Raw genomic sequence first — 26,148 nt, forward strand, 5'->3', positions numbered from 1 at the left:
AACTGATAATACTAGGGGAACAGGAGGCAAAAAAACAAAAAAACTCCCTCATGCTTAGCTTCCTCTGCTCAACTTCTAGCGGGACTGAGGAATAAGTCTCACAGGACCATTAGGCTAGGAAGAACTGCAATCTGCATCATAGTAAGGAATCTCTAACTATGCAGGCTCTTAAACTGATCACTAATATAAAGGCAGGAGAAGGAAGGGGAGGGAGATGGAAGAGGAGAGGAGAGGGAGAAGGAAGAAAAGGGTGGGGGGGGCCATCTCGCGAACGCCAGCGTCTAGACACGCCTTTTCTAATTATCCTTAACTGGGACCGCCCCCCAGGAGGTTTCGTCCAATCCAGATGAAGAGCCGCGTGCCGCGTGTCTCCTACCAGCCACGTGGGAGACTAGACTAGCCATATTGGGCATGCGTGCCACCATCGTCTAGTCTCGGTTCGCCTAAAACGATTTTAGCCGGCTGAGACGGGGTGTTTTGGCAGGTGACCATGGCTACTTTGCGCAGACTGCAGGAGGCGCCACGACATTTGCTGGTGTGCGAAAAATCCAACTTCGGCCATGGCAAGTCTCGGCACCGGCAGCACGTGCAAACGCACTACTACAACTATAGGGTGAGTCCCACCTCTGGCTCTTCTTTTCTGGCTGGCGGGGTCAGCGCCGCCACCATAGGACAAGTTTTTGAAGCAGGGAGGGGAGACCGGCGCTGCCCTCTAGCATACCCGGATCTCGAGCCAGCTCCTCTCACTCTAGACTTTTCCCCAGTCACACTTTTGACTCGGCACATGGATGGGCGGGGCAATCGCGCCAGGAACGCTGGGAGTTGTAGTGTTCTGTCGTATCTACGGCTCCTGGAAAGATTAACTCTCACAATGCAACCCACTATGCAGCCGGGCTAGGACTCTCTCTTGTTGGGAGGTCCCTGCGGGAAGAGCTGAGTCCCACTCCTTCAGTTTACACATCGTGGAACTGAGGCCTAGGGTGATTAAATGTCAAAGGAAGAATTTAAACCCAGTCGTTTAACTCCATAACTAATGCCCTGTACCGTGCTGGGAAAAGTGCCCGAAATTGATGAGCACATCTTCCCAAAACTTTTATCTAGTCATTCTCCCGTACTGTTTCACGCAGTCTTTGGGGTCCTCTTGGATGTTACCCTTGGAAAAGAGAGCAGTGAGAAGGGTATTCATGATGATCATGTAATTTTTTCAGCTGTTAGGTTGAACCCGAAGGTGCCTAGTGCAGTCCTAACTTGTATTTGTTTTATTCTAAAGCCCCTAGCCCCTTACTTCTTTTTCTTACACTTTCCTCTCCACCCTAATTACAATATTTCTCCTTTTAAGCCAAAAGACTGGTTACGCCCAGATTGGAGGTTACATTTCCAAAAGCTGCTAACTGGAAATGGACTGAAATCGAAATACATGTACATCTATATGTATAGATACACACAAATATACATATATGTGTATAGATGCACACTTATACATACACACATATACATATATGTTTCTTGCACATACACCAAGGATTGAGAGTTAACTGGGTCCAGAATTGAATAGGAAGAGAAAATGAGCTTAATTACCATTGGGCTGTTGTGCTCTACTTATAATATTCCCAGCCTTAACCAATGTCCATTTTTGTTTTTTCTATAAACAGTATTTTTCTACTAGCTATGTGACCCTGGGCAAGTCACTTAATTTCAGTTTGTCACTGTTAACTCCTAAAATGGGGATACAAATAACACCTACTTGATGCAGAGCGAAATGAGCAGAACATTGTACACAGAAACTGATACATTGGTAGCACAATCAAATGCAATAGACTTCTACTAGCAGCAATGCAATGATCCAGGACAATCCAGAGGAACTTATGAGAAAGAACTGTGAGAGTAGAAAGGCAGAAGAAAAACATATGATTGATCATATGATTCAATGGGTGTATGATTGGGGATTTTGAATTTAAATGATCACTTTGTTGCAAATATTAATAATATGGAAATAGGTTTTGAAAAATGATACATGTGTAACCCAGTGGAAATGCTCATCAGCTCCAAGAGGGAAGGGGAGAGGAAATCGTGAATCATGTAATCATGGAAAAATAGTCTAAATCAACTAATTAATTAATTAATTTTTAAAAAAGGACAAACTCCACAGGGTTGTTGTAAAGGATCAAATAAAAATTTTTAAAAAGCACTCTTATGTGCCTGGCACATGGTAGATCCTACAAAATGATGTATTTTGGAGGAGAGTCATGAAATACCACAGCCTTTGAAGAATTAAAGTTATTTATTTTTCAGAGTACATTGTACAAGGCATATGGTGGCTTTAAGTGGGTTGCAGAATATTATCAACAAAGACAATTTGCTGTCAATTTAAGCCCATTTATTTAGCTCCTGCTATGTTCAGAGTATTATTCTAAGCACTGGAAATACAAAGGATGTATCTGCCGAGATCTAATCAAGTATGGTCTTCAAAGTGCCTGGTTCCTTATCTGGGATATTGAGGATAAGGCCCAACACTTCAAACACAAAAAGGCCTTAGAAGAATGGGAGAAAAATTTCAGATTCATTTGTCTCATGGTACATAAATACTTTGAACAACATCCAAAACCATCATGAATAAAGAAAGAGACCTGAGATGGCATAGTGGACAGAACACTGGGCCTGGAATCAGGAAGACTTAAATTCAAATCCAGGTTCAAACATTTACTAGCTTGTGTAACCTTGAGCAAGTCACTTAACCTCTGGTTACCTCACTTTCTTGTACTATAAAATGGGGATAATAATTGTTCCTCCCAGAATTGAGATAAAATGAGATAACTTTTGTAAAGTACTTAGTATACTGCCTAGTATACTAAGTACTTTACAAAAGTACTAGTATAAAGCTATATAAATGCTAGCCATTATTTATTATTATTACTATTATTATATAAAGTAGCAATTTGTTTTTTTCATTTGTATATGCAGATTTCTTCTCTTTGCTTTGCATGTCAAACTTATGTCCCTCCTACACCAGCTGGTGAAGTTTCCCCTTCCTCTGTTTTTGCCTTGTAAAATTTTTGAAAACTAGTGACATTAGGGGGAGCTTACTTGTGATTTTCTTTGTAGTTTATTAGTTGAGCATCTTTTCTTTGGTTTCAGAATGGGGATGGACATGTGGGGCATTTAATGATGCTCTAAAAAACTTTTTTGGCCTACTACCTCCTTTCCAGAAAAAATATTACTTAGCTTCCTGGAAATTAATTTAAAAAAATTTTAATAGGAATTAATAGGAAAGAGAAACGCACCTGTGGCCATCAAAACACCGCCCCCCCCCCCCCCCGATCGCTGCAGGACCCACCAGGGGGCGGTAGCACCCACTTTGGGAATCACTGCTCTACAAGATATCAGAGCAAGCTGCTCTCTGTACTAAAGAATTTTTAGAGTGAGAGCCTGGTAATACTTTCATTCAGAAGACGGTAACAATATACAGGGGGTCCCAAAAATCTTAGGGATTTTTTAAGCTTAAGTTGTTCAAAGCTATATATACTAAATTATAATACTATGTAAAGAATTCCTAACTTAAAAAAAGTCTTTTTGCTTAGTACCATTGTTGTATTGCCTGTTGGGTTACATATCATAAAATACAAATCTGTTATAAAATCTCTTTCCTGGAAATATAAGTAAGCTGATTTTTCTTGTTTAACAAGTTCCTTCCTCTCTCTGTCCTAATCTGACCTCAAACTAACCTTCCAGTCTTATTTCATACAACTTTCCATCACAACTTTCTGTCTGAGCTAGCTTCTCCCCAAAGTCAACTTTCTGTCACCTCTCTCCTTATTACTGCTTCAGAGTTCTGATCTTCTTCAAGGTTCAGTTCACATACCACCCTCTCTATGAAGCCTGATCTCCCTACATGATAGTGCTCTTTTTTCTCTAATTACCGTTAGCTTATTATTTTTAGTATATTTATTTTTTTATGTTGAGTTCCTATAGAAAGTAAGGTCCTTGAGGACAGAGACTATTCTGTTCTCTGAATCCCTAGGGCTGAACACAGTGCCTTATATGCAGATGGCACTTTAAAAATGCGACCTTTATGAACTTGAGTACCAGTTGCCATAGAAATAAGACTTTTAATTTTATTTCACATTTATATAGGTATCATTTCTGATTCCTGAATGTGGGATACTATCAAAAGAACTGAAAAACCTTGTCATGGAGATTGGACCATACTACTTGGTGAAGAATTTACCTCTTCATGAACTAATCACACATGAATTCATTAATAATTTTGTGAAAAAAGGTAGGAAACTATTATTTTTTTGTGAAGACCAGTACACTTAGGAACTGTTAATAATCAGTACAGTTGTTTCTTTTTCTTCATATGATATTCTGTTTGTGTTCCCTTTATCAGAATTTATTATATTCTATCTTTAGGCCTCAGTAAAGACTTTTCATTATACATAGCCCTTTCTATTATAAAGAGATTTATGTAAGAAACTGAGCTTTTGAGCTAGGCTTTTTAAAATTCAGGGAATCTTTCCATATTGAGATTAATTATTATTTTTTAAAAATTCATTTGTAACATTTAAACTAGTAAACTATTTCTCCCTTACCATCATTAAAACATCATTTGACCAAAAGATATATGTATATATAAAACTATGTTTTATTTCTATTTATTGTTCTAGACAAACACTAGTCATTCTTTAAACAATATTTCTGTTGCTGTATATAATGTTCTTGGTTCTGCTTGTTTCACTCTTCATAATTTCATATAGGTCTTTCCATGTTTTTCCAAAATTGACATATTCATCAAAATCATATGCCGCAACTTGTTGATGGGCTTCCCTTCATTTTCCACTTTTTGCCTCTACAGAGAGCTACTTAAAATATTTTAGAGCTTAAACATTCTTTTATTTTTTTCCTTGGTCACCTTAGGAAATCAATGCTAGGTCAAAAGGTATACAAGTTTTATAACACTTTGATAGTTGAAAAAAGTTTAAAGTTTATGTCTCCTCCTCTGCTTTGTTTTGTTTTCTTTTATGTATTTTAAAAATATTTTATTGATTTTCCTTTTCGGGCATTTCTATCACTATTCACTAACTCCCCCTACCTTTTTCTGCAGAAAAGCCCTCTCTCATGAACAGGTTTGGATATAGTCAAAAAATAAACACATTTGGACATATCTGAATTGCATGTCTTATTCTGAACCTCTCCTACATTATTTCTCTTCCTGGATCAGTGGGGAAATCACAATTGATCACAGCTTTGATCAGAGTTCTGAAGTTTTTTGAAGTTGTTTTCTTATTTGTTACTATGATCATTGTGTAAATCGTTCTGAGTTTTGCTTGTTTCATCCTATCTGAGCTTGTTAAGTCCTCTTGGTTTCTTTGAATTTGTCATATTCATCTGTGGTAAGAGCAGTGTCCCAACCATACCTCCCTCCCCATGGAATTTAGGCTATTCCAGGGTGTGTTGGAATCTAATCATGGTTTTAAATTTTCAGTGCAAGCATTTATACTATACTTGAGAAATATCAATCGCTAGTAGTAGATTACACTTAAAATTGTTTTTTTCTGGGAGAGAGGTTGTTAAAGATTTGCCAGCAAACTTATAACTTATAAGCTAGTCATACCTTAAAAGATATTGAAACCATCCTTAAGACAGAGTCGGCTCAGGGGCTAAAGGCTCAGACTGTTGACCTCACTTCCTCATGGCTTAAGTGGCCCTGGCCTCTTCTGTGAAGAGGTCTTCGGAGTATCTGATGCTTGGCTGATGGGAAACAATTGCCAACTCCCAGACAAAGAAGCTTTGCCCAGCTGAATCAACTTCACAATGCCTATCCCTATTGAATACCCTCCTGCTAAGTAAATCTCCTTTTGATAATTGTTGAATAGCATACTCCTATATGGCCCAGTGGATAGATTGCTGAACTTGGAGTCTGGAAGACCAAAGTTTAAATATTGCATCAGACACTATCTAGCTATGTCATTTTGTTTGCTTTGTTTGCTTCAATTTCCTCATCCATAAGATGAGGATAATAATAGTACTCACCTCCTGGTTCTATTGTGAGGACCAAATGAAATAATATTTGTAAAGTGCTTTGCAAACCTTTAATTGTTATATAAATGTGGCTTTGTTGTTATTATTATCAATGTCTCATTTTGTTTTAGTATTTAACCTAAACTGTGAGAGGATTGCCTGAATCAGGTGTAACCCAGAGCATCATCATTTCTTATGACATAATATTTATTTCATTCATATATCATAATTTGTTTAGCCATTTTCCAACTGATTGGCACTTATTTTGTTTCCAGTTATTTGTGACAATAAAAGATACTCCTATGCATAGACTTATGCACATGGGGTCTTTCCCTTTGTCATTGACCTCCTTGGGACACATGCTGTGTCAAAGGGTTTATATATAGTTTGTGTCTTCCAGAATAGTTGGACAAATTCACAGCTTCCTCAACAATTCATTAGTGTTACTATCTTTCCATAGCCCTTCCAACAATTATTATTTTTCTCCTTTGTCAATCTGATGAATGTGAGTTATAACCTTAGAGACATTTTAATTTACATTTTTTTATTACCAGTTATGTAGAGCATTTTTCATGATTGTTAATAGCTTGAGTTTCTTCACTTGAGAACTGGGTAGTTGTATCTTTCAAGCACTTACCTATTGGGGGATAGCTTTTATTATATATTTGTATCTATTTCCTAGAAATCTTGGATATCTGACCTTTTTTTTTAAGCCAGAAATATTTCTGTGAATATTTATCCTTCAATTATTTTTCTTCTGATTCTGTCTTTAGTTTGCTTATGCAAAAGATTGTTCAGTTTTCTGAATTAAAAATTGTCTCTTTTATCAACTATAATCTCTTCTATCTCTTTAGTTAAATCATCTTATTTGCTTCTCTGATTTGTTTAGTTGACCTTTTATATTTAAGTTTTGTGTCCATTTGGAGTTTATTGTGGTATAAGATATTAATCAAAATTCTATTTCTAGCAGCTAGACCACTTTTCACTTTTTCCAGCAGTTTTTGTCAAGGAGGAGGGAGAGCTTATCCTACTAGATGATAATTTTTGGTTTACCAAACACGATTGCTTCTTGTTTACCTAATCTACTCTTTTCATTGATTAACTTTTCTGTTTTTTAAACAGTACCACGAAGGTAGGATTTTGGTTGCTTAATTTTTTAAAGACTTTCTATTTTTAAAATAAATTTTAACAATAAGCATTTCAATTAAGAAGAAGCACTATTGTATGCTGATATTTTAAAGTATATTTTAAATTTAATACAGTAATGCCAAAATTATGCTGCTTGCCTGCATTCCCTTCTAAATTTTCTTCTTTGTATTTTTAAATTTCCTTTACTCTTTTTTTTACTTTGTTATTATTACCCCATCAAATACAAGTTCTCTCTCATAATAAAGAAGTATAAACAGCAAAATAAATGGACATATCAGACATTTCTGAAAAGAATGACATAACTATGTGTGTGTATGTATACAATTGGGATATATCAAATTAAAATGTAATTGGGAAATGTGTAAAAATAAAAATAAAATATAACAAACATTAATTTATGGTTTTCTAAGTCAATATATGCCCTACAGGGATGTTTCTAATTGAATTTGGTAGTTTCTCTAGCCTTTCATCTCATTGCCAAGCGGTAAGAAGTATCTTTCATTGTCAGCTTCCTAAATTCATTATTGGTTATTATATAAACTGTTCTCCTGGGTCTGCACATTTTACTCTGTGTCATCATTTCATACAAGTGTTCTGAGCTGTCTCTGAGTCCTTCATATTTGTCCATTGTCATGGCACAATAATATTCCATTGCATAATACCTCCTATGTCTCCAGCCATTTCTAAATTGATGGGTGCTCACTTTCCTTCTAGTATTTAGCTACAGCAAGAAAGTGCCTCTATAAATATATATGTATACATGTGTGTATATACTCACACAAACCCTACATGTGTAATAATTCATATAAATTCATTGTCCTTCCAGAAGCATAGGCCTATTAGTGATATTACTATGTCAGCAGTGACTTTGGGGGCATAATTACTTCTAAATTGCTTTCCCAGATGCCTGCGTTAATTTGCAGCTCCACTATCAGTCTTTACTGCAAAGAGGTCAAAGAAACAAGAACAAGACCCAAATGTACAAACATTTTTATATCATCTTTTTATTATAGGACTGAAAATTCAAGGGGTACCTATCAACTGGGGAATGGATGAATCAGCTATGGTATATGAATATAATAGAATATTATTACAGTGTAAGACTGTGATGGTGACCCTATGGCACAGGTGCCAAAGATGGCAAGCAGAGCACTCTCTGTGGGCACAGTTGCCACCCCCCACCGCCACCCCAAGCTGGTTACTAGAAAGGCAGAGGGACTCAGGCAGAGTTGCTCCCCTCCACCTTTCTACCGTGCCTGACTACATTTTTTCACATCCCCTGCCTGTCTGCCCAGCAGCCCAATGGGAGCACACATTCCCCTACCTCCCCTCCACTTGAGCTGAGGATATTCCTCATGTCACCCACCCCTCCAGAGGCCCAGCAGCCCAATGGGAGCGCTTTCTCCCTCCTCTGTGTGGGGTAAGGGGGAGGCCGGGCCCAGCATGCAGTCTCTAAAAGGTTCGACATCATTGGTGTAAGAAGACAGTTTCAGGGAAACCTGAGAACACTTGAATGAACTGATGGAGAGTGAAGTGAATAGATCTGGAGAACAATGAATTCAGTAACAACAGTATTTCAAGAGAAACAAGTAAAAAAGGCTTTAGAACTCTGATCAGTTTCAATGATTAACCCTCATTTCAGAGGACTGATGCTCCTTACATAGAAGACAGAGAAGTCTTGGGCCCAAGATGCAGAATAAGTTTTTGGACAGAGTTAGTGTAGAAATTCCCTTTGCTTGACAATGCATGTTAAGTTACAATGATTAAAAACATTTTTTTTCAATATATCAGTATGACTTGTGGTAGGGATAGAGTAGCCAAAAAAGATAAGAGAGGAATTGAAACTTTTTTTTTTTTAATGCACAGAAGAGAATAGAAGGAAAGCCATAAGGAAGCAATCAGTGAAGAAAGGGGAAAACAATCCCTGCCCTCTAGGAATTTACATTCCAGTAGAGGAAACAACATATAAATAATTAGGTATAAAGAAGATATAGACAGAGTAAATGGAAGGTAACCTCAGAAGGGGAGGCGCTAGCTATTGAGGGGCTCAGGAGAGGCCTGCTGCAGAAGGCAGTGTTTGTGTTCAATCATGAGAAGGGATCTAGTCTTCTAAGAAGTGGAAGTGAGAGGCAGAGCATTTCAGGCATGGGGGACAAGTACAGAGGCAGAGACAGGAGATGAAAGGTTGTGTTTGAGGGACAGCAATAAGGCCAGAATGACTGGATCAGAGAGTTCATGGAGGGGAATAAAATATAAGAACACTGGGAAGGTAGAAAGGGGCCAGGTTGCAAAGAACTTTCAATGCCAAAGGATTATTTTTTTGATTCTGGAGTTGAATAAGCAGTAAGTGGAATTTTTTTAAATTAAAGAGATGGCATGGTTTGACCTATGCTTTCAGAAAAATCACTTTGGCAGTTTGCACATGTTTGCCTGAGATGGTTTCTTGACTTTTGGGGATTCTTTTTGGTTATTGTTTAAACTTGATTTTAAAAATGGTGATAGGGTAAGCCAACATTCTTTTGTCACTTCCCATTTTTTTGGGAATTAACTGTTTTAATAGACTAGGTTGGAATTGATATAATTATATACCTCATTTTTATCTTTTATTCTAATTTTGATATCAATGTCTCATGATGTTTAATGCTTGCAACATCCAGCATTCCTGAAAGTGTTCTTCGAGAAAATATTCATAATGTAAATTAGTCAGAAACCTCATCCTTCTACAAGTCTTTGGCTTTTTAAAATTTCTTAATCACAAATCATGTTTTCCAACACATTGTACTAGCTTCTTAAGTGCCCACTGTTACATTTAAATTATTCAATATCCAGGTAAAAAAAATGACTGAAGTTTTTAAGATCTTGTCAAGTTCAACATGTATTTACTTCTTTATCCTCTAATATGTATATTGATATATAAACTGTAATGATTTCTTAGTGATCTGTTTGCTTTTTCTTAAAAAATTATTGATAATTTTTCCTTTTTATTTATTTACAAATATACCCCTTCTCTGTAGCAAACCTCCCCAAGGAACAAAGATTCTTAAAAATCAGCATATTGAAATAGTATACTAATCATGCTTGCAACAAAACAGTATTTTCCATACTCATAGACTTCCCACCCCTTCAACCAAAAAAAGGTGATGCATTTTCTCATCTCTTCTCCAGGACCAAGCTTCCCCCCTCTATTTCTTGATGCCTTTGGTTATATAGTAAAATAATTTTCTCTATGACTATTTTTTTCCTTTTGAGGGAAATCCTTTGTCTGCAACTTTATTACAACTAATGGTTTCATTTATAGTGGAGATGTCAGAACAAAACTGGTTCAATTCATCTTGTAGAATTTCAACTAATTGGTTACTGGACAAAGATGACACACTAAAAGTACCACCAATTAATTTTTGCAGATGATCTAAGAACCTTAGTGTCCTTTACCCCCTATTTTTGCCATTCTATTACTGTCACTATAGAGTCATAAAGAGTCCACATGGTACATACTGAGGAGTTTTTGTATGCTGAGCTGCTTTTAAGAATTGCCATTTCCAGAAAATTCGTTACCTAGTGGTCTACCTTTAAGTGATGAGTCTTTCCATACTTAGCTAGCCTGTTCCCTAGAAAACATACACAGTCTTCATTTAAAAGGACAAATGAAGATAAATGATATTGCTATCTTTGTTTTCAAACACACAGCCACTCTGTGGCTGAAAAGATCAGTGCACAATCAATAGTCCCTACACTGCTAATGTCTGAAGGCTGTACTGTGGCTTATGTCTGCAGCTGCTATTTGCAGAGCGTGGTATCTTTGTGGCTCTTCTCCTCCTAACACTTAGACTTTGTGGTGTAGCCTCTGCTCAAAATCTTTGCTCAAGAAAAATTGTCTCAGGCTTGACAAATTTGTTTTGGACCCCAGGACCACCCTAGACCTTTAGGAGCCAGTTTCCAAGAAAAGATCAGCAAAAGGCTTGTAAGGTCTGAGGAAAAGAAGCAGCATAGTGCCATATGGAATTTGATCCCTACCTCAGGTCCAAAATTAGAGTCAATAGATGTCTTCAAGTCTTTTCTCGGGAAAGACCTAAGAAAACTGAACAGAGTTGCTTTGGTGTTTACTAAACTGTAAATTGGGGAAGAGGAGGCTAGCACTCAGGCTTGGGAGCTGATTGATCCTTTCTTCATTTTGTCTATCCCTTTCTATTTAAATATGCACAGAATAATGTTTTTAAGACTCAATCAGTGAAAGTTCAGTCATACCATAGAAACCTGAACAGTCCCTTTGTGAATTCCTGCTTGTGTCCAGACTGAATGTCGTTCTGTGAACTTTTTATCATACTATATTAATAAAATGTGAATGAACACAAGGAAGAAAATCTCTTGTTCCTTAGACTGTTTGCACTAGAAATTGTGGGAGCCTGAGTTGACTCCAGGCTTTGGATTCGTGTACCTGTGGGTTGATAGGTCTGTTTCTATTATAACCCAATAGCCCCTGGTTATATAACTTATTTACAATTATATTTTCATGTTTTAAAATGTTCTGCTAAAAGTTATCTCTTACCACTTTAATCTTGTATTTGCCACTAGAGTACCTCTTTGGCTATTTCACTTACCCTGTCAAGTAAGGTAGTATTACGATAGCATGACAGTAGGAGCAGGTAGTTCTTGAAAAATTTTTTAAAATTCAAAACTTGGTAAACACACAAATAGTTTCTATGTACAGAGTAAAATAGAGAAAACTATACATAAAATCACACATCTCTATTATGTATAGCATGTTTTTTAAAAATACATAATAAATTCAACATGCTACTTTCAAAGCTGTCTTTTTCCTTCTGAATGGCCTTCTTTGAATTTTTCAAAATGCTTCAATGATATTTTTTTCTTTTTTTAAAAATCATACTCATTTAGAAAGAACTTTAAAAAAATTCAACCATAGGTATAAATATAATAGAACCCAGTATAATGCTGATGCTTCTCAACAACAGTAAGCTTAGTATTTTACAATCTTACTGAAAGAAACAGCCCCTACTGTGTCTGGAGGACATGATTTAATTCAGATTATTTAAGCAGAAAGCAGTGGTTGGGATGGGAAAAATAGCACATTGCCATGGGGACTTTGTGCTAATCCTTATATCCAAACTTCAAAACCTCAAAAAAGAGAGAAAGAAAACTCTTGTAGCCAATAAGAATAATAGAGCAAAACAGATTGACCTCATCCTGAAATGCATTTGATTGATTCTTACTTGCCTTTTAGTGTTCATATTACTTGTAGCTTGGTGCTTGTTTTGGCAGCACATATACTAAAAATATTACTTGTAGCTTGATATAGGTGAAATTGATCAAAAATTAGATTAACAAAATATAATACTAGAATGCAATAGGCTGATAGATATTGGGGTAGGGGAGAAGCTCTTTAGGAAAACTGAAATTTTAATGTAGTCAGATGTGATTTGCCATGTTCCACACACCCATATTTCTTTACCTCTGCAAAGAAGAGGAAAGGAAGTTTATTTTTTCCTGTTTGGTGCCAAACTTTGTCATTTTAATTTCATAAATTATACAACATTTATTGGTTTTGATTTTTTTTGTTCTTTCTAATGGATTGTTGTTATCCTTATGTTTTGTATCATTTTGATAATTTTTCTTGCTCTGTTCACTCTGCTTTCGTTCATGTAAATCTTTCCTTGCTTCTCTGAATTCTCTATTTTCATAGTGGTTTTTTTTGGTACAGTAATACTGTACTACATTCATATATCACAATTTGTTTTGCCATTTGCTGATTGATGGCCTATCTCTTTTGTTTCCAATTCTTTGCTGCAGTGAGTAACTTGGTGTATATCTTTTTGACTTTGACCTTCTTGGAATATATGCCTAAATGGAATCTCAAAATAAAGGAATTCTATTTTTAGCTATAATTCCATATTATCCCATTGGATTATATTAACTCTTGAATATCGTGGGACTAAGAAGAAGAATGGCAAAGAATTTAATAAACTCTTTGAATTATATCAAGTCTGTTTTGGAAAGAACTTTAAAAAAATTAAGCATGGGTAGAAATATAGTAGAGTCCATTTGTAGTGCTAATACTTATGATGAGAGAAACACCCCTTACCATGTCTGGAGGACACAATTTAAATTCAAATTATTTCAGCAAAAGCTAGTGGAAGCAGTGATTAAGAGGAAAGAAATCATGCATTACCATAGGGACTTTGCTCTCATCCTTACATCCAAACCTAAATTAGGGTAAAAAAGTGTGTGTGTGTGTGTGTGTGTGTGTTTAAACTTCCTAGATTGTTTATGCTTTAGAGGAACCCTGCTTTCCTTCCCTTTCAGTACTTTTAGATCAAGTACAATTATGCCGTGCAGTGCCCAGGAGACGGATTGCCTGATCCATGTGAATGTTGTACAAGTTGAGTGAGTACCTAGCACAATGAGTAAGCAGACCATGCTGGCTTCCTAAAACCTTTAGATTAGCAAAATTGTTGGATTCTAAGTGCTATAGGTCAGGGGTGGTCATATGAGAAAGAAAGCAGTGATTGTTGTTGGTTTTTAAAATGATCTTCCTAAGTGTCTCTTTTCAGTTGAAAGGGTCATTTTAAGTACTGCCAGGATCATCCTTGCTTATAGAGCAAGGGCTTGGAACACTATAATTTGAATTTCAAAGGAAAAATCTTTCCTTTCGCAATAGATAAATTCTAAATTAGAACCAATTGCCAGCCAAATTTAGCAAGCATATGAAGCTTTAGATCCTTGAATGGTCTTTTTTCATTTATCTAAGTCAAAAATGTGTGCCTTGGCTCTTAGGCGTGTGCCAAATTTTAGCCCATGGGGATCTTTTTCTGCTCCCTGGGAAACTTTCCTTTGAATAAAAGGATCATTGTCCATCTTAATCCTATAATTCTTGTCACTATGGGAGGTATCAACCATCAGAGCTGTTGCCGAAAATGTTGCCTAGATAGGTAGCATGCTTCATCACTCCATTTTGTCAGTCTTCTGAAATTGTGGTTGATCAGACAGAATAGTAGTGGTTTTAATATGCAGAATGAGATACACATTATTTGACATTGCCAGTGTGGGAATTTGTTTTGCTTAACTATGCTGATTTGTTCGAAGGAGTTTTTTTTTTTCTTTTCTTTCCAATCCCTTCACCTCCCACAAGGACTTGGGGAATAGGAGAGAAAGAACATAAATACTTCTTAATTGAAAAAAAATAAACCACAAAATGTAATCTAGATCAGTTGTGGCAAAAGAAGATAAATCTTTTTGTCCTGAAATCCTTCTTTTGTTCTTCTGGATCTAACTTGAACTTGTTGGCTATAGTGGCCTCTTGGCTTTTTATTTTTTTTTCCATATTCTTGATTTCCTTTGACGTGGTTACTACTAGTTGGAATGGTCAGGTGGGTAATTTGGATCGGTGGCCAGTTGGCTAGAATTCCCTGCTATCTATCCCCTATGTCTGAGTTCTGGTCATCTTGAGGAATTCATTAATATTTAACCTGTCTAAATTGATCATTGCCAATGTAATGTTTGTTTTTACTTTCTGTCTTAATGCCCTCTTTGTGCTTATTTTTCTGTTTCAGGTTCCTGTTATGCCCTAACATACAATACAAATATTGATCAAGACAATATTGTGGGCCTGTTACCCAATGGTAATATTCCTTTTATTTCTATTAAAAATGACTATTGAATATGCCTCTTTCTTTTAGTTCAAAGAAAACGTAATTATGTTTATAATATGCCTCTCATGGAAATCATGGTTTGATGTGTAGGAAAACTAATTTTGTCCCTGGATAAGGACACTTACGAAGAAATTGGACTTCAAGGTTGCCCTTCTCAGTACTCTGGTAGAAAAGTCATGAGATACAGTAAGTATTTATAAAAAGTTCATTGCTTTTTTTCCTTTTATACAGAGGTTGAGGAAAAGTAAGTCATATGGAATATTGAATATATTTTTAGATATGTATTAGTTGGTTTTGCTTTGGAATGCCTTTTTTCCTATCCTTTGTTTGTTTATTTAAAAACCTTTCCCTTATGTCTTAGAATTGATACTAAGTATTAATTCTAAGGCAAAGGAATGGTAAGGGCTAGGCCAGTAATGGGCAAACTGGCTGTATGACATAATTCCTAATCTGATGAATACAAGTACGATACAATACAATGAAACTTTGAAAGAGTTGCCTTAGAAACAGACTGACAGATGAGCATTTCCTTTCCTTTGGGCCCCTCTTTAAAAAGTTTGCCCATCACTGGGCTAGGCAGCTGGGGTTAAGTGACTTTCCCAGGGTCACACAAATAGGTCTAAGACCAGCTTTGAACCCAGGACCTCTTGAGGCTTGGCTCTCATTCCACTGAGCTACCTGTTGCCCCTCTATCCTTTTTTTATATCTTTGATAGAAAGAATGACTTGATGAGTGGAAAGAGAGGGAAGGAATATATTTGGAAACAGATATGATATAAAACAAGTGACAGCAACCAATAAATAAAGAGTCCATTATTTTTTAACAAGTTAGAAGTGATTTATGCAGGCATAATGAAGATTTCTTTGAAGTTTTTTTGCCTCCAAAATTCCCAGCTTAAGTGGAAATAGTTGAATATAAATTTTAAATTCAGCAATAAAAAGCATGAATGATTATATCCTAGATCTTATAAATTAAGATATTTGTAAAGCCCTTTGCAAATCTTAAAACTTTATAATGCTAGCTATTGTTTCATTTATTGTTGTTATCATTATGACTTTTTCCTAATGAGTTGCTGTTTTGGAATTTCCCCAAAGTTTTAGGAGGGGAATGAAATTGCTGATAGGAGCAATTAGATGAAAGGATTACTGGGCAGACTACCCTCCTCACTAGGAATCTCTGTGAGTTGTGTGAGAATTAGGAATGGCAATAGCAGTATCTTTGGAAATTGATTGGAAAAAAAGCTCTGAGGTGTACTAGTAGAATATGATTAATTGGTTGGAAATTGTTATCTTAGATTGTTGCTTAAGCGGAGAATTAAACAAAAATGTTTTTTTGTTTTCACTGTTAGAAATGTAGTTCTTTGATAAATTTTGTTTTTGGAGACAAATAGAATGCAAAAATAATTTTGCTAGCTTTTAAGAAATTCTAGTGACAGGTAGGTAAAATGACAAATCTTTCTTTGTAACTTTAGCTTAAAACTTTCTTTGTGTGGTATTAGCAATGTGAGATAATCCTATACTATGTTCTGTTTTCTCTTTTTTTCTCTTTTCAAGTTGTTACCCTTGATTTAATGGATTCATCCTTCAATCCTGAATCCAAGAAGTATAAAAGAGCATCTTGGGCCTTGAATGAAAAGAAACCACTGAAATTCAATTTCCTTCTGGCTTGGTATCATGAAGGTATTGGGAATTCATTGTGTGATGATTTTGTGAAGTTGAAATTCAGTTGATCATTGCAGGGAACCAACCAAACATTGAATGGTGATTCCATTGTATGGATACAAGAGTATATAAAGTTAGTCAGGAAACAAACCACATTGCTTTCCTACAGCTCTGCCTCCATGGTCAGGAGAACTTCCCCTTTGTATAGATATTGTTGCTGCCTATGTGTTACAATTAGCTTTCCTTGTTAGGTACCTAGGCTGCCCATTATTCAGTATAACTTTATAAGGACTATACTTTTTTTTTTTAAACCCTTATCTTCTGTGTTAGAATCAATACTACGTATTGGTTCCAAGGCAAAAGAGCAGTAAGGGCTAGGCAATGGGGGTTACATGACTTGCCCAGGGTCACACATCTTGGCTGAGGCTGAAGTCAGATTCAAACCCAGAACCTCCTGTCTCTAGACCCAGCTCTCAATCCACTGAACCACCTAGCTGCCCCCAATGACTATACATTTAAATAATTATGGCTGATACATTTTTTAAATTCTAGTCAGAGTCATATCATAAAAGACTCAATTCTTTCTGGATGGGAAGCAATGGTTCTTGCTCCATTTCTGCCTTGCATGTCTTCATAGTGTAAAATATATACCACTGTACATCTGGTGCTGGCTTCTAGAAGATTCTTTAGGTTCTTATTCCTTGAATCATGGAGCCAGCTCATTGCAAGGAATTTCCCTTTCCTCATCCTGATTAAAAAACAGTAATACTTGACCTCTAAGAGGCAAAGAGTGATATCTGCCTAAGGGAAAATTTCCAGGTAGGCAAAACTTCTTTGATAGGTTCTCTCTTTCCATTTCCTAATACTTCTGCTGTTGTCATGGGACTGTCCAAAGCACCTTGTGTTTCACTGCCTACTCGGGCTTCCTTTCCTGAGCATTCTGTGCTGTGCAAAATTGCTCTTTTCTCCTTCAGAAATATATCTGCTCAGTATGTCTTGCTAGGAAAGCATTCTAATTAAATAAATCTCCCCTACAATAGGAAGAAGAACCCCAGCCTTTCCCACTATTGTCCCAGTGCTAGTCTAATGGATTTTTAGTGGAAGGATTTTCACATAATTAGTTGCAGAAATATTTTTGGATAGGGAACTTCCATAAATTTTACTGAGCCAGACTGTCTTCCTAAATGTAAAGCTGTCACCTAAAGAGTAAGGGAGGACAGGCAGGGAATACTCTTGGTTCTGAGCCCTCTATTTCAAGCTCCTTGAAGTTCCTCCAAAAGACTCTTGAGGCTGTTAGAAGGGGCAAAAGCCTCTTGCTGCCTTCCCAACAAGGAATACCCAAGGTCCACAGATCTGGGGACGGTGGGAGGAATCAGAGCTCAACTAGTCCAGCCTGTACTTGGCCAGAATACTTCCTACAACATCCCTGACAAATAGTCATCTAGTTTCTGTGTGAAAGTATCTAGCGATCTCGCTGGCCTCCAGATCATTACTTTCCTCTGCTGTACTAGACAACTTTTTTAGGACTTCTGTTTTCTTATTCTGAACCAGAATATTTACTTATAAATTCCACACAGTGCCAAGCAAATTCTCCTCCCTCGGTCCAAGAAGCATGTCCTTGTTGCTCACTTGACTGTTTGAAGTACTTTAGTCCAGAGAGAGTAAAGAACTCTGGAGGAAGAGGCTTAGGTCATGAGTTTGAATCCTGGCCCTGCTCCTTATTACCCTGGATAGCTCACTAATTTCTGGGCTCAGTTTCCTCATGTAAATCAAGGGGTTCGGGTGGATTTCTGAGGTTCCTTTTAGCTCAAAGGACTATGCTTCTTGTATTCTTTTGTTTTGTCCTTTGTATCTTCTCCTGTAAGAAAAACTCTTCCATATCAATATCCAGATGTTGATTTGATATGATACACTTTGAAGTGTTTAAGAGGGGATGCTAATGAACAATGCAATGTTCAGAGAGCCCCAAGGTGAGGGCCATGGAAGACCAGGGATGCTCACCAGTGTGGCTGCAGTGCCAGATAGGGACAGGCCCAGGGCCTCTGAAGCTCACAGCCCTCTCTGGAGACACCAAATAGGGCCCTAAAGAACCAGTGCTCTAAGCATCAGAGATCAAGGGAGGAGGAAGGAGAATGCCAAGGGCTCTGCCCCACAAGGTAGAAGGAATCAGCTTAGGAACTTAGGAACCCACGAGAAGACCAAGCACTGTCAAAGCACTGATCAGGCGATGGAGCTTGGCCCTGGCACAAAGCCTTAATTCAAGAACTACAGCTAGACAGATGAGAAAATCTCAAAAGAAAGCCCTGCCTGGTATCAAAATTTATTGTACATTTGGAGATCTCCTGAAGGAAGAGGTAAGAGTATTTAGTGGTGGACAGCTGAAAATTGGAATAGACCAATATAGTGATCAGCTACGTCTCCAAAAGCCTTTGGTGAAGCATATCCTGATGGATGATTGAAGCTGCAGAAAAAGAGATGCTCTGTGTTTGCCCAGGGCTGCTGTGTGGAGTCAATTTGCTTGATTGTGCTTATTTACTACAAGGTTTTTTTCTTCCTTATTTTTTAATTTAAAGGAAATAGAAGGTTAACCATAATGATCCCAAAAAAGTAGGGGCAAGGGAAACATTTAAACATTTTTACAAGCATAGGAGAGAACGAAAGAAAGTTCTGAAGAAAATGTAGTCAAACAGGACAGTTTTGAAAGTAATGGTACCTTAAAAAAAAGTGGTATGAAATGGGTGATTCATAATTTCATATACAATTTTCTTTGTATTCTGTTTGTATAGGAATGCCCTTTTTTGTGTTTAACTTCAGAATAAAAATACAAAAAATTTAAATTCTCACATACTATGCCATGCTACCTCTATTGGAGACCTTACACATAATACTTGCTTAATATTTGTTGAATTATGGTCTTCTTAGTCTTTGATTTCCAAGGCCATTTGTTTGAGCAAAGATGTAAATTTTTATTACAACTGGCCCACAAACCTGGTTTCCTGTTACAAAATATAAGACTTGTAGAATGAAAACACTTTAATATGGCCTTTTCCTTAATCAAACTTTAGGTAATATGTTCTTAAACAAAAGACTCTCGTCCTAAATATACTTGTTCAACTCCCTCACAGTTCCTAGTTTGTTTGGGGGCCTACAGAGAATGGCATGTTTTTTGCATGTTCCCAAGCATGACTTTTGGAACTATAAAGACAAGAAGATAGAAAAAACTCTCATCCCTAGCTGGCATGCATTCTTCTAGCTCATCAGTGGTAGGCCCCTTGAAATTCAAAGTGGACCAATCCAGCGTGACAGTGTCACTGATTGTGGTCTGTGGACCAGGACTATTCAGTCTTATTGTGCAGACCAGCCCTTTCACTTTGCCCTGCTTCACACTTAACTAGCCATTCAGGCTCTTATTTTTAGATGCTTAGGAAGAAAGAGGCAAGCCATTATTTCCAGCTATGTTTTACATATATATATGTGACTATCCAGTGTTACTATTTTTTAAGGTTAGCTTAAGTGGAAAAAAAAGTTTCATTATTTGTTTCCTCTCTATTATCTTTAAAGATACGCTTGAGATCTATCTCTTTCTGTGCCAGTGTTCTGTGTATGTGAATTGTGAATTTCATTTCACTTAATCTAAATTGCTATATTAAGTACATAATTTTTCACTTTTGTCTCTAGTTTTGTCTCCTGAGGCAAAGTGAAATTAGTCATCTCCTTCTATATTTCAGTCTTTCAAATATCTTTTTTTTTCCTAAACAATATTTTGTGGTTTGTTTAAGGTGCAGAAGAGTCAACAACAGTGATGTCGTATTTTTCCAAATACCAAATTCAGGAGCATCAGCCAAAAATAGCATTGAGCACAGTAAGGGATCTTCAGTGTCCATTGCTACAGAGTGGAGAACTTCAGGGGAAGTCTGAAGAATCATGCAGTGCACCAGAATTCTTTGACTGGCTTGGCGCCGTCTTCAGTAATGTGGAATTGTATGTATTGAGGATGGCTGTGATCTTAGGCTGTCCCTGAAAAAACAGAAATGAAACAAAACTTTTCTTATTCCACTGAATGCTTATGTAGTAAATACCAATGGTATTTTGTGTCTGTTTTTGTTTGTTTGTTTGTTTGTTTGTTCTTTGTGGCAGAAATAATCAGTCATTCAGTTTTGTATCAACCTATTCCTGTCCTCAACCAAGTACATTGGTGGAAAAAGCTTATTTGTGCACAATCACTGGCTTCATAGTCTCTGAGAAGATATACCTATTACTGGAACAGCTGTGGTAAGAAAAATCTTGTTTGGCTGTCTATGCAGACAGTGTCTTGATCTCTCTTTTGGAACTTAAGTCTTAGTGCTTTAGAACTGAAGAGTTCCCTTATAAACACCTTTTCTTTCTTCTTTTGGTCTCTTGGGATAGTAATGTTGCCATCGTAAGTGATATTTATTAGGAATAACTTTGATGAAATATCTTGATACTTTTTGGAAAAAGAAGATCATAAAAATGTTTATTGAGAGCAAAGTGTTAGTTTTTTTAAGTAAATTTATTTTCATGACTCACCTATTTGCTGCTGGCTGATCACCTTAAATTGGTAAACTCTACCTTTCAATATATTTTACTCTGCCACAGTATGGGGTTCATTGTTAAAATAATTGTATATTTGATGTTAATAGGAACAAAAACTCATTACATATCTGAAACATTAGGTACCATATGAAATATACTCGTTATTTCAAATAATGGTAGCCTCAAATCACTTGTTATTAGTATGATCCATTCAGAAAGCATTTATTGAAGACTTTTTACTATGTGCTATATGTTGTATTAGCAAATGGGGATATAAGGCTAAATAAAGCACAGTCTCAACCATCTGGAGTTGGCAACATAGAAGAGATTTGTTAACTAGTATACCAGTTTAATCTAGCCAGCCTAGTTCAGCTTAGCTTTTATTTATCAAGACAGATTACCATAATCGTTTCTTTTTTTAACTTTAAGCATTTATAGAGTTTGTCTTTTTTCTTTTTTCACTCCAATATAATTTCTATTTTGTCACTCATGTTAGTATAGTACTTTGATTTCCCATAATAGAACTGTGGAGGCACTTAAAGGAGGAGCAATGACTTCTCATTGTTCCAATTAAAGAAGACTGTGTAAACATAGCAACATTGAAGTCTAAATGCCCAGGGAGAGAAACTATTACTGTGCACTTTACAGATGGCTCGTTCTTAAATGAATTTCTGGCTGAGAAGGGTAACAATTGGAGTATATTTCATGTATATTATATGCATTTACATTATATTTACAGAATGCAGCAGGAGTTTAATGAGGATTTTCATAGGCCTGCAATCTAAAGTTAACATTTTGATTTCTTTGATTAGAATGTCACCAACCTTACTGGTTATTCTAGGTCGGCAAATGGAATTTTTCAAATGTTTTTATTCTTTCCTTATCTTTATTTACTAAAGCTTTTTTTTTCTCTTTTAGTCACTACTTTGATGACCCAAAGTTAACTCCTTGGGTCACCTTGTGTGTCCAGGGCTTTGCAGATAGCCCTGTGTCTTGGAGAGAAAGTGAACATGGATTTCGAAAAGGGGGAGAACACTTGTACAACTTTGTTGTTTTCAGCAATCAGGACTACTGGCTTCAGATGGCTGTGGGGGCCAATGATGACTGTCCACCATGAGAATAAACAAAGCTGCCTGTGACTTTTTTTTAATGGTAAACTTTGGAGACCTTCATTACAAAGAAATTGTATACTTAGGAAGTTTGTTTGCTATGGTAGCTTCTTATCCCAAGACTGATATTCTTTTGGGGGGTGTTGGCTGTGGTGACCAGGATATTTTTTCTTAAACCCTTTTTTAGTTCATTTCAGAGAATTTTGGGATAACCAACAGAGTGGTTGCCACTCAATTTGCATTTTTATAAAAACTAGTCCAGTGTTGCTTATCTGCAGCTGCAAGGCAGGGCAAGCCAAGACTGGGAGCTGGTAGGCTGAGGGCTGCATAGGACAATGAGGTGTTGAACCAGCAAAGCTGTGCAGCTTGGAGAGGGGCTGCTCTGTGGTTTGTTTATGGGAACTGAGAAACTGAAAGGATTTACTAAATACTGAGCCCTCATGTCTCAGGCATTCAAGAGGAAGCAGAAACACGGTAGATTCTGAGGGAGTGGGCCAGGGTCAGCATCCAAGATTTTGTCTTTTATTGGAGGGAGAACAGGCAAGAAGCACCAGTGAGAAGATACACTTTAGACACACTGTATGGTTATGATTGATGATCCAGAAATCAAGGTAAACTCCCTTTGGATTCATTCCAGCATATGTTATTGGGTAGGAGTTGGCATTTATTCGCTAAGGCCAATGAAATTTTTCCTGCTGCTTCCAAGGTAGGCAATACTGATTACAGCAGAGAGACTGTATTCATCTGACAGAGTAATTCTTAGCCAGAGGTCCATGAATTTTGTTTATTAAACTCTTACTTTCCATCTTAGAATCAATACTGTGTATAGGTTCTAAGGTAGAAGAATGGTAAGGGCTAGGTAATGGGGGTTAAGTGACTTGCCCAGGGTCACACAGTTGGGAAGGGTCTGATTTGAATCCAGGACCTCCATCTCTAGGTCTGGCTCTCCAAGCTGCCTCCTGAATGTTTTTTAAAAGAATTTTGATAACAGTATTTCAATATAATTATTTTCCTTTGTAAATTTATACATTTTATGCATTTAAAAACATTATTCTGAGAAAGGTCCGTAGATTTCATTAAAGTGCCAAAGTGGTCCATGACACAAAGGTTACAAAGTTCTGATCTAACATTGAAAAAACATCCTTCCAGTTTCTAACAAAGCAAGTACATCTGCCATCCAAATGGACTCTAATTTAAAGAATTTGGGACCCTAGTTCAGTGGGAGTTCTAGGGCCACATGCTTGGGGCTAGATGTCTCTGGAGAAGTCATCTTGACTGTCCTCTGGTGTGAAAGCAAAGGAAGGTGAGGGTCAGAAAGAGAAAATTACTTCCTCCAAGTTACTCAGCTAGTAATTGTCAGAGCTGAGACGGCAGGCCAAGTGTTGCTTCCCCATCCAGACCTCTGCACAGATGTACATGCTATGAGGCTAACTGGGTTCAAAGCAGTTGATTTATCAGGGATCCTGGGGATCCCACTGTAGGGGTACCTGATCTTTTGCAATAGGTGTGCACTTAGAACACACCTGTGTAAATTAAGTGATTTTTAAATCCAATTGTTTTCTCATTAATTTGTTCTTTATTGATAACTTCTCAAATGCTGGCCTCCATTCCTTCAAAGTACATCCTCTTAAAATGATGAAAACCCACCTAATAGAATGATGAACCGATTGTATATACGCCTTCCCACTTTCATTATTTGATGATTTTTAATAGAAAAGAGAGGCATGAAATTTAAATAATTCCTTATACATTTTGTCTATTTCATTTCATTTGAGTTTTATTGACTTAATGTCTTTATTCAATTTCTTGTAGTCTTTTTATATATTTTTATTGGTGCTCTGTTTTCTTCAGTCTACATATACTATTGAGCTCATTTCTTGTGTTGTTAGTTTTACATAACTTTTTCAGGGAGGATTCCATGGGACTAGGAAGTAGATCAGGAAATGTTGTTTAAGTTGTGTCCAACTATTCATGACCTCATTTGGGGTTTTCTAGGCAAAGATACTAGAGTGGTTTGCCATTTCCTTCTCCAGCTCATTTTACAGATGAAGAACTGAGATGAATAGTTAAGTCACTTACCCAGGGTCACAAAGTTAGTAAATGTCTGAAACTAGATTAGAACTCAGGTCTTCCTGACTCTAGACCCGATTCTCTATCCTCTGAGCCACCTAGTTGCCTCAATGTTGGGAAATGGCCACATTGTAAATTGAAAAGATATCAATAAGCTTTTTAAGAAGATAGCATATACTCCCAATTTATGTGCCCATTAAAATGGCTAAGATTATGGCATATGGATCTAATAGAGAACTGCTCCATAAAGAATAAAATCAGGAACATGGGAAGACTTGGATGAACAAAGACAGAATGAAGAAAGAAGATCCAGGGGAACAAAATAAACAATAAAATAATGAAAACGTATTTTTGCACACATTCATCATCCTATATTGGTTCCAGATGATTGATGTGAGAATTGGCAAACTGCAGATAGAACATTACGTGTTCTGTCAGTTGAATGTGTACTTTGCTTATAAGATGATATTGTTTGGGATATGACTTATCAAAACAAATTGTCGATAAAAATTTTATATTCATATATACATAGAAGTATATTTTGTGTCCTCCGCAAGTCCTCCTTTAATGGCTAATCATTATAGAGAAGTATGACCCTGCATTCTCAAAGGTTATGTGAACAGAGGGTACATTTCTGCTGCGAGGAGATGAAAAGGCTTCTGGGCTTAGGCCCCACTTAGGCTGGTACTTGGACATAATTCACCAGAAGTTAACCAGCAGAGAGTGAGGGTGGGTGGAATTGGGGTAGGAGGACAGGAAAGTGAAGAAGTGCAGAAATAGATGTCAGCAACAGAAAAAAGTGGTGGATGCTTAGAGACACTGAGGGTAGTGGGAAATATTAGATTTAAATTAGGTATTAAGTTTATTTTTATTATAAAGATATTTTACTTTACCAATTAATATGTAATAAGTGTCCACATAAGTTTTCTGAAGTTATGTGATTCAAAGTGTTTCCCTCCCTTCCCATTCTGGAGCTGGCAAGCAATCCAGTCTGGGTTATACCTGTATTATGTTATAAACAAAAAGGGGCCCAGGGAGATACAGATATACAGTGATATGAATGTGTCTGTCTGTATTCACCCTAACTGCAGATGATGGAGGAACACCAACCCTGATCACCCTTGATAGTTGTTATAATTTCCCCTTTTCTCTAACAGTTGCCCAGGGAAGATCCCAAGAGGTTAGATGGATGTGTAACCTTCCCAGGTCCAATCTAGGGTTGGATAAATTAATATAGGACTTGGATTTGCCTTGGATCACGTTTGGTATCTGACTGCGTTGACTCCCTCCCCAAGGGTCGTGATATAAAGACCACTCAGGAAGGTTCTTGTTGAACTCTCTTTATCTAAATCAGGGAAAGGATAAACAGGACAAGGATTGGGGATTGGAGACCCTATCAACCTAATATCTATAACTAGTTGACAATCAGGACTGGAGGCTATTGATCTAGTAGAAGCTGGAGCTTTATTCTCCACTACATCTCTGGCCCAGCCTGACCACAGCTAAGCCAGAGAATAGGGACTGCTATTGATGCAGCTGTGTTGATGATCTTATTTTCTCAGCTTTCTCACTATCGGTGTTTGGTGATGCACTAGCTCTCACAGTCTTCAGGAAACATTCGGATTCTTCCTACCCTCGTCATCATAGACCTCCCAGCCTCCCTTCACCACCTAGAGACCTAAAGAGACCTAGAAAGACCAAGAGACCTAAAGACCTAAAAGACGCCCTCCAAGTGGCTGTCAGGGGTATTTATACAGTCAGGCCAACAGATGTTTGCCCCGGCTCACGGCACCTGGGAACATTCTGTGTCTTCCATCTGCCTTCCCTGTCATTCAAGGTGGCATCCATCATTTCCCAGGATATTGTAAAAAAGATGGGGGCACCAGGGACGTTAAAATATAATCTAAATGGTTGTGGGTA

The 26,148-nt window shown here is 37.1% G+C and overlaps 1 protein-coding gene across 3 annotated transcripts; it reads left to right on the top strand.

Annotated features, from left to right (window-relative positions):
- The first annotated feature begins 468 nt into the window (after window positions 1-468).
- RPP40 (ribonuclease P/MRP subunit p40) lies at window positions 469-22,206 on the top strand. Of its 3 annotated transcripts, XM_044658163.1 has the most exons (8): window positions 469-613; window positions 4,132-4,276; window positions 14,736-14,804; window positions 14,925-15,020; window positions 16,388-16,513; window positions 20,275-20,476; window positions 20,633-20,767; window positions 21,968-22,206. In XM_044658163.1, the coding sequence occupies exons 1-8, from the start codon at window positions 491-493 to the stop codon at window positions 22,164-22,166; spliced, it is 1,095 nt and encodes a 364-aa protein (XP_044514098.1). In that variant the 5' UTR covers window positions 469-490; the 3' UTR covers window positions 22,167-22,206. The 3 variants fall into 3 exon arrangements, with proteins under 3 accessions (XP_044514098.1, XP_044514100.1, XP_044514099.1); XM_044658165.1 differs by lacking the exon at window positions 16,388-16,513 and having other exon boundaries at window positions 21,968-22,188; XM_044658164.1 differs by lacking the exon at window positions 14,736-14,804 and having other exon boundaries at window positions 21,968-22,188.
- The last annotated feature ends 3,942 nt before the right edge of the window (window positions 22,207-26,148 follow it).

Source organism: Gracilinanus agilis, chromosome 1 (assembly GCF_016433145.1).
Source record: "Gracilinanus agilis isolate LMUSP501 chromosome 1, AgileGrace, whole genome shotgun sequence".
Classification (NCBI taxonomy): Eukaryota; Metazoa; Chordata; class Mammalia; order Didelphimorphia; family Didelphidae; genus Gracilinanus; species Gracilinanus agilis.

Coding starts and splice junctions, on each gene's coding strand:
- RPP40 (XM_044658163.1), top strand. CDS start 491: ATGGCTACTTTGCGCAGACTGCAGGAGGCGCCACGACATTTGCTGGTG. Junction 16,514..20,274: donor TCTGGCTTGGTATCATGAAG/GTATTGGGAATT, acceptor GGTTTGTTTAAG/GTGCAGAAGAGTCAACAACA. Junction 20,477..20,632: donor GTCTTCAGTAATGTGGAATT/GTATGTATTGAG, acceptor TCTTTGTGGCAG/AAATAATCAGTCATTCAGTT.